The sequence below is a fragment of the Carica papaya genome, chromosome 6, assembly GCF_054855325.1.
Source record: "Carica papaya isolate Zhongbai chromosome 6, ASM5485532v1, whole genome shotgun sequence".
NCBI lineage: Eukaryota > Viridiplantae > Streptophyta > Magnoliopsida > Brassicales > Caricaceae > Carica > Carica papaya.
The window spans coordinates 22704580-22713839 of record NC_142314.1 but is presented as its reverse complement, the minus strand read 5'-3'; the positions used below and the strand labels follow the sequence as shown (position 1 = coordinate 22713839).

General features: G+C 33.0%; 1 protein-coding gene across 3 annotated transcripts; it reads left to right on the top strand.

Annotated features, from left to right (window-relative positions):
- Positions 1–851: 851 nt before the first annotated feature.
- LOC110824336 (NADH dehydrogenase ubiquinone 1 alpha subcomplex subunit) lies at positions 852–8278 on the top strand. 3 transcript variants are annotated; one of them, XM_088222616.1, is made up of 3 exons: positions 852–1058; positions 1173–1283; positions 7692–7869. In XM_088222616.1, exons 1-2 carry the CDS (start codon positions 951–953, stop codon positions 1260–1262), a joined length of 198 nt encoding a protein of 65 aa, XP_088078742.1. In that variant the 5' UTR covers positions 852–950; the 3' UTR covers positions 1263–1283; positions 7692–7869. The 3 variants fall into 3 exon arrangements, with proteins under 3 accessions (XP_088078742.1, XP_021910621.2, XP_021910620.2); XM_022054929.2 differs by lacking the exon at positions 7692–7869 and adding an exon at positions 7880–8278 and having other exon boundaries at positions 853–1058; XM_022054928.2 differs by lacking the exon at positions 7692–7869 and adding an exon at positions 7889–8278 and having other exon boundaries at positions 855–1058.
- Positions 8279–9260: the final 982 nt, after the last annotated feature.

The window sequence follows — 9260 nt, the reverse complement described above, 5'->3', positions numbered from 1 at the left end:
TTCTTCTCCTTCTTCTTCTTTTGCTTTCCCCGTTTTTCATGACTCTCCAAATTCGACATGATCTCCCTTCCTCAATGATATATTCTTGAACATAAGCTTGAAAGACTTACATGATTTTCTTGACCCATGATCTAGCAAGTGATCCACTTGGCATAATGATATTCTGCCTATGTGCCTCTTCTGTATCTTGAGTTGAGTTTTGATCTCCATTAAACCTTAATAGAGTTTGTGTATTTCCATTTTCTATAGAATTCGAAAAATTAGCGAGGTATTTATACATTAAGTACAAATGTGATGTATTTACAACATGGTTGGACCTTATCAATTTTTCGTTAAACCTAATACACCTATATATACATCAAAATACATGCATTCCTCACGTGCAACATTTATGAGTAGTACATACCACTTTCTTTGATCCACGGGCTTAGCTTTTCGGGCCTTGGATTTGTTAACAACCAAACTTTTTTTTAAAGAATTTCTTCCTCAATATTGTAATTTTTATTAATATATTTTGAAAATAAAAGTTACTAACTCAGAAATAAGTTTAGGCTTCATCATCATTTTTGAATTAAATTACGTCCTATGGCAAAAAAAAGTAAAATCTAAGACTTGAAAAAAATGCTGTTTTTTTAAATGCACGTAGTCTTAAAAGCCTGCACAATTATTAAATAATACAGAATTTTCATGAATTATAAAACTACCGAACTATTAAAATGTGTCTAATTACAACATACAGAAATGAAGATTCATTGAAGGCCCAAAGTGGCCCACCTATGAGCCCATCAGAGAGTGAATATTAAAAATTCAAATAAACATTAAATTTAATTAATAAATTTAAATATTAAAAAAAACAAACATAAAACGGAGTCGGGTTAGGTAATTGATTGGGTGCGTTTCAGGAAGAAAGAGGGTTCTGGGAAACACGAAAGAGGTAATCCGAGAAGAAGATGGCGTGGTTATGGCTTGAAGCAGCGCTGCCACTGGGCATAATTGCTGGAATGCTGTGCGTAATGGGCAACGCTCAGTATTTCATCCACAAAGCCGCTCATGGCCGGGTATTTTTCCTTTGATTTCTCACTATTTCCGTTCATTGCTAGATCTGATTTCTTTATCTGTATGACTCAGAAATTTATTTTCAATTTCAAATTCTAATTGCAATTTATTCACAGCCCAAGCACATCGGTAATGATGTCTGGGACGTCGCCATGGAAAGAAGGGACAAAAAGCTCATGGACAATCTCTCTGCCCCTTCCTCTTAAATCCATCTTTTATTTCTTCGGGTATGCTGCTTCTTTACTTCTTTTTTTTGGGTGGATTAGTTGATATTATAAATCTTGAATCAGCGGATCTCTTAAGCAAACCCGACTTAGCTTTTCTCTAATTTAACTTTAAAAAAACAGTGGACGACTGAACTCTGAGTCTCAAGCTCTATAGGAGCTGATTATAACCAGAACAACAAACAGCCTGATGGCTGAAGGAGTGTCTTTCAATTTCTTCATGATCTTACAACATGTTTGGTTACATCTAATAATTTTGTAATGTAATGCAATGTAATATAATTGATTACATAGTTGACAGGCTGGAATCACGCATTGCTTATATGGTTATACAGTGAAAACAAACAAGAGAATGAATTTTATTACAAACTTCCATTTTATCGGTTATTAGAGGGAATTAAATGATGTAGAATGGATTAGCACTAGATTCTTACATGAATTAGAAATTGTAGTTATATTAAATATAAAACAACTATACTATTTAGGAGTTTATTATTATATTATTTAGGAGTATTATTATAGTTTTAGTAACTTAGGAATTTATTTTTATTAGAGTTAGGAGTTTATTCTTACTATATTATTTTCTATTTGTATTAGGATTAATATTCTTAATTCTACTACGTTATTCTTTTCTATTTTAATTCTAGTTAGGAAAATTTACTCACGTATTATTATAAATAACTTTATAATATAGTTGTTATTCATTCAAATACTCAATAATATTTTGAGAGTTCTTTAATTTTCTGGTTGTGTGATGCAATCAAACCCTTAGATAAGATATTTGATAGTTCTTAGATGTGATGTCTTAGAAACCTTAGGTCTGGTGTCTAAGTGTTTTTATCCCCAAAGTCGTAACCGGAGAAATCAACCCTATCTGTCCTATGTTTGCTTGGTATCAGAGCTAAGAAAATCACACACCCTTCAAAAAAAAAAAAAGAGAATCACGCACCCAATTCTCAAGACCTTATAGCCAAGCGGTCCCAAACCCATCTGAAAACAATCACCAAAAAAAAAAAAAAAAAAAAACCTCAAACAACCGCCAATGTCGTTCACTAGCCACTTGCTAGAGGTGGTCGACCCTGCCATTGCTACCAGCTCTAGAAGGTCCATACCAAAGAGCCCTGAAGCCCCACCATGAAACTCCACTCAAAGTTGCTGCACTTGCTGGCGCAAGCTCACACAGCCACTGCTTCTCATGAACCTAGACTTATGCATCGTCGCGTTCCACACTGGCTTCCGATATGAGATCATCACCTTTAGTTGAGCCGCTTGCTAGATGGCTGCCACCATTAGGTGACTGGAAGTTGATGCATGAAGGCCACACACTAGCAATTGTGAATAGACGTTGTGCAATCTATTCCATTTTGGCTTCTTCATGAGTTTCTGGTTCAACTAAAATTTTCTATAGAGAAATTGGAATGGTGACCAATGTTGAATTAAATGTTAAATTTGAGATATATGAGGCAACCACTAATACTTGATTGGAAGCAATGCAAAACACTGTCAAAACAATTTTGGAAGAACTGAGGCACTTCTGCATAGCACAAGTACATCCACCAATTCAAAATGTACAAGTTAAACAAACTGCTGATAGAAGACACATTGAAGATAATGCTTGAGATCTTATCAAGAGTGTAAAGGTCGAAGCTTCTCATTTTGATGCAAAAGAGACCTCGGTTTCTTCCTTGGTTGATGGAAGAGTACTTCAATTGGTATGATATATCATATGTACGAAGAGTTCGATTTGTGAAGATGAAGTTGGTTGGACTTAAAAAGGTATGGTAGTACACTATTGACAAAAACATAACAAGAAGGAGATAACCAACAATTGAAACATGGGATGGAAAAGTATCTATCTCCCAACTACTCTGACATCTTGTGACCAAGCTGACACTTTAATCTAGGCAACATGTTAGTAATTGAATACACATAGAAATTTGAAGAATTAAAGATTCAAAGTCAACTAGTTGAAAGTGATAGTCAAGTAGCATTTGATTTAAGTAAGGACTAAGAGTTGATATTAAAAGAGAGTTAATTTGACAACTTCCTGCCACTATATCACAAATTTACCAAGCGGCTCTTGATGTGGAAGCATATTAATATTCAATCCCAATAAATATTGTGAAATCCACTCCTAAATGTGCATTCAAATAAAAAATAAGCTGAATAATTGATCAATGGCAAATTTCAAAACTCCTGAAGGTATGTGTGCTTTAGATGTAGACGAAGTGGGCATATGGGTTACGAATGTGTAACAAAGATAAAATTGCATGGTGGATTAAAAGAAAGGAGGAGGTGCAAGAAAGAGATGATAATTATGTATCTCACAGAGGATGATGATTTAAAGTGCATACTGTCAAATTCCAAAGTGGAAGAGCCAGAAGAATCACTATATCTTCTTATTGCTCAAGATCTTTCCCCAAACTCTATAGGGTAAAAAGAATCACTATATCTTCCTATTTGCTCGATATCTTTTCTCAAGAGTCAATGCTATGAAAGTTCCATCTAACAAAGGTTTGACGCACCTAATGGTCGACATGTTGATTTCGTCATCCCATAAAGATTTAATGCTTCTAAACAATTGTGAGTTTCTATTATTTTAAGTATTGGGGAGAACAACCAAAGACAGGTTGCCAAATTTTTATGGGAAAGCTCGAGTATTATGGTTTTACATCAGTTGCTATTTCAAAACTTGTGGACAAGTTTTCTCCAATTAAGAAAGATTGATATAGGATGGGATAGCACTAGATTTCTTAAATAAATTAGAAACTGTAATTATGCTAAATGTAAAACAACTATACTTTTAGGAATCTATTATTATTTATTAGTAATATTATTATAGTTTTAGTAACTTAGGATTTTATTCTTATTAGAGTTAGGAGTTTATCCTTATTAGTATAATTTTCTATTTGTATTAGGATTAGTATTCTTAGTTATATTACTACTTTCTAGTTTGTTTCTAGTTAGAAAAAGTTATTTTGAGATTATGATAATAGTTTTGTAATTTCACTTATTATTCATTCAAGTATTTAATAATATTTTTAAAGTTTTTTAGTTTCTAGTTGTGTGATAGAATTAAACCCTTAAATGTAATATTTAAGACTTCTTAAATGTGATGTATAAGAAATCTTAGGTTTGATGTTTAGGTAATTTTATTTGAAAATTCTTAATTGGACAAATTAAACATATTTGTCCTACATCACTAAACATGCTCTTGCTTTGAAGGGAGTCTTTTGTCCTTTAATTGCTTCATTGATGGTGTAGTTTATAGTTCATTAAAGCCCCTTTCGTTTTTTATTCTTTTTTTCCTCTTTGTGGTGGTGGTTATGTAGTTTAAATTTCATCAATTTGCACCCTCTTCCATCACTACCATGTCAGGTCTCAACCATATGCCACCTTTTGATTCGTGGCTATCTTTGGAGAGGCATAAGCCATATGGTTTCCTTTCTTCCCACTCTCATAGATACATAAATAATTGATGGAAATGAAAGAAATGAAGGAGTGATATTTCTTTTCTTGGTTTACCCAACCTATCAAATGAAGAGACAGTGCACTTTTTCTTCTCTCCAACTGGATGGAAGTCATCTTTAACTTTGAGTAACTGGTCTTGCTACCCTGTTAATGTCTAGTATTGCTATGCCTGTAATCTGTAGGGGTAGTACCTTGTGTTTGTTTCTTAACAACTTAGATTGCTTAACCATATCAGAAATGTACATACATCTTTTTTGCTTCCCTTGTCAGTTCACCGAGCAATGAATGTGGAATCTATGACATTTCTAATGCAAATTAAGACATAGAGATGCCAGATACAGAAACAGATTACGAGTATATGATAAAAATTATATGCAGCGGAGCAAGGGGTAGATCAGCGATTGGTTCTTCACTATCTTCCTTATCTGGGGGGCATGAAAAGGGTGAATTCTATATACTGAGTAAGGAAAATAATATTTAAATAACACCATAAGATTTTAAAGGTGAATAATTATGTCATTGATACTTACCATCAGATCATGTTAGAATCCTATTTTCTTTTATAAAAACAATTTTATTTATTATCATATCATAGTCACAATTATCAAATCAAAATCATACTTAACAACAGACAAAATCAAACAATTATGAAATGCTTAGATTTTCGTATCATGCTTCGCGAAATCGTTCCAACTTCCATCTCTAAGAGCAGATACGGATTTTCGATTACGTATGTAGAATGACCAGATCAGATATATAACGGCAATTTGCTCAAGTACTTTTCCGATTTGCCAAATTATGGTACGATCTATAATCACGGTCGTACCAACTACAGTTGGTCCTATAAGATATTTTATAGTCACGGCAGTACTTAACCAAAGGTGACCCTTAACAGATATTCACATCACCGCTCTCGTCAGAGGATACGTTGTCATCCATAGGAAGTGATCATCTCACGTCTTTCTAAACCAAATGGAGGAGGGAGAAATAAATATTCCTCAAAGATAAAAGGGCTAACGAGACAATTGATGCATTATGCATGTCAATACAAATACATATATATTTTGGACCATTTAGGCTCATTCTGCTTCTCTTTTCTCTTTTTTTTTTTAATAAATATTTCAAGAAATTATCACTGGATTCATGTTATTTAATTTATATGCAAATCATTTAATTTACATAGCGGGCTTGAAATCAAGAACAAACATGCAAAACACAAAACACAAAACACAAAATTTCATAATTTGATTTTTTAGAAATACTCTTTAAGATGTTTAAGTAAATACTAAATTTTTTACTGAAATCTTAAAATTTTCTTATACATTTCTTCTTCTTTTCTCTTTCTCTCTCTAGATCACTCCCTCTCTCTAAGCTCTTAGAGGATAGAAGAATGAAGCGGAAGTGATGAGGAAAAATGGAAGAAGGGGTACCTATTTATAGAAAATAGGGGCTGTTGGATTTGCGCCAAGTAGCAAAATTCGGTGAGGAGAGAGAGAGTTGAGTGGAAGAGAAGTGATTTGACGCGACGTGATGGCAGCGCAAAAAACGGAAGAAGAATTCCTCTACTGGTGGCGACTCTCCACCCAAGGCGGCGGCACACTGCCCAAGGCGTCACACTGCCCAAGGTGGCGCACGACGCCAAGGGGGTGGCAACACACTGCCCGAGGCGGCAGTGCGCCTCAACTACGCTGGCTGCGCGCTACAGGCGCTGACCTACCCTACCGTGCACAAGCTAGCTGGTGCGCATGCAGAGCCTACTGTGCACCGAGTGTAGCGCGTAGGCCTACTACACGGATTGCGTGTGCACAGGGTACGACGCCTGGCCCTATCCGATTTCGATGTGATGTGCGCGGACTGGCCTGTCTGCACGAGACGTGATGCGCGCGTAGACCTGCCTTGTGCCCTGCGTGGATGGATCTGTCTGGTCGCTCGCGCACAGTGTATTGCGCCTGCGTGGGTGAGCCTCTCCCGCAAGCATTTTCTTGTAGGATTTCGCCTTATTTTCCGTTTTCTTCTGAAAATTATTTTTAAATTAAAAAAATAATATATAAAATTAAATAAAAATAAAATGAAGATAAAATAATGAAATTTGAATAATTTAAAATTAGAAATTTAAATAACGAATTACGATATAAAATCACAAAATAAATTTAAATGAGTTCAGATGTTTTTAAAACTCGAATAAATAGGAATTTTCAGATATAAATTTAACGCGTTGGTGAGTGGGGTGTTTCAGAATCAATTGAGATTGATGATCTTTTTCTTTGTCAACTACATAAATATAGCCATTTCCATCTGAAATTTTTGTTGTTGTGTCTTGTGTGTCAGGCATACATCATGAATCACTTATCTGGGCCTGAATATGTCATCCAAATACTTAGGTTCCGTTATTATATGAAATTTTTTTTCATGAATATGTTTCTTTTTCTAAATTTATTTATTGTTTACGGATAAAACATATTTCTAGTTTTAGGAAAGTTGGTGAAACTGCATCATTTTTTATATTAGATATTATTAGAAAACATTTTTTTCTGAGAAAGCATTAGTTCTAATGTAAGTAAACATAAATTTTTTTCTTTCTCAGAAATGAAAAAAGAAAAATTTCTTGGGAAACAGAACTTTTCTGGAAAAAAGAAACGGGCCCTTAAGGTTTTAACAGAATTTTATTTTTGATTTCAGTCTTTGTGCACTTTGTAGCAAGTTAGTACCTTGGAATGCCCAGAATGTCAATATTAGCGAGTTAGTTTTTCTTTTTGTTTCTTTTTAAATGCTTTTTAGAAAAGTTTCTCATATTTTCTTTAGTGATATAGAAAATTCTGACCAGTGAACATACTGTAGAAAAGAAAATCAATCTTATCCGGACGGTTAACATATGATTTTCATTTATGATATCAATTATTTGTACATCATATCAAGTTAACATCTTATAATCTTATCCAGTTTTCTACACTGGCTCTTGAATAAGAAGGGTTTGAGTTTTTTTGTTTGCCAAGCAATATGGTCCAAACTCTGTTAAATTTATCCTTCCTTGTAAGTCTCTGCTTTATCTCTTCATTGGCCTCCAAACTTATTTCTGCTTGTTAAGTAATCTCTGTGTACATACGTATCTCTTAATTTCATTTGAAAAGTACGTGCAGGAATCATGCTAATGGATTTTGGAAGAAATAAAGAATGGGTAAGCTAGCCTTGAAGAATCCCGAAGGGCAACTGGAGTCATGCCCATGTCACTTTGCATGTGAAATTGCATAAGATATTTGACCTAAAGAAACACTTGTTCTTATATGATTTAATTGCTATTATTAGCACTTCGGAACTTAGTTTGATCCTGTTTCAAGTTATCTTTGGTGATTATCATATTTTCTTTTTCTGTGTCTAAGTCTGTGTTAAGACAGAGGAAGATCAAACAAGGTAATTGACACAAACTATTGAGATCAGAAAATGTGGAAATAGCAGGGTGTTTGTCTTAGTTTATTTTAGGATTTGAGATCCTTTTTAAGCTTATTTAAAAGTGGAAGATTATGGAGTCCTGTCTTCTAGGCCTTGTGACTTCTTTCTCTTCCTCAGACTTTTACCAAATGCCTAGCTGCTCTGTTCAATGTTATATTTACAATAAATAAAGGTAAGTAAATGTCTACAAATTATTGATCATATAAATTAGGTTTTAAATTATTTTAATTGTAATTTAATTGTTAAACTTATAAGATTATTTTAATTTGTAATTTTTTTATATACAGTGAAAAGTTTTAATAAATATTATTTTTATTTTGTCTATGTTTTATAAAACTTGACAAGTATAATAATTTAATACAAACATTAATAAAAATAAATTTAATAAAAATAATTTATTCTTTTTAATCATACACATCATAATAACAGATATTTGAGAAGAGCAGCTATGCAGTAGCTTTCTTTTTCTTTTTTTTTTAATTTTTAGTTTTAAGTTAAAATTTTTGTTAAGTAGTAGTCAAAATTTTTTGAAATAGCAAGTATAGTGTATCAAAAATAACAGTCTTAACACTTTTCAAACCATTTTTTGTTACTCTTTTATAAAATAATTGTATTACAAAATATGTTCTGAAATATTTTTGAAAGTTTAAAGATTAAATTGTGAAAAGAATTTGATACTTATTAAGATATTATTTATAGTCTGAAGTTGTTACTCTATTTTAGAAAGATAAATACAAAAGAATTATGAACTTTTAACCCACTAGGGCATGTATAGAGTGATATCATGGTTGAGGTGAAAATTAATAGGTCAAAATTGAAAGAAACTACTAAATTTATTATAAACCTATAGTTGGGGTTTTTAAGGGCATATTTGAATAAAAGGGAAGGAGGAAGGGAGTGAAAAAATTTTCTTTTATACGAGAGTCCATACTTTAGAGAGAATAAAGGTGGAGGATAGTCCTTCTTCTTCTATTTTCCTCCTATAACTTTTAGATTGCAATATTCTAAAAGAAGTTCAAAAAAATTAATTAGCTATACATATGCTGAATTTTCATGATGCAA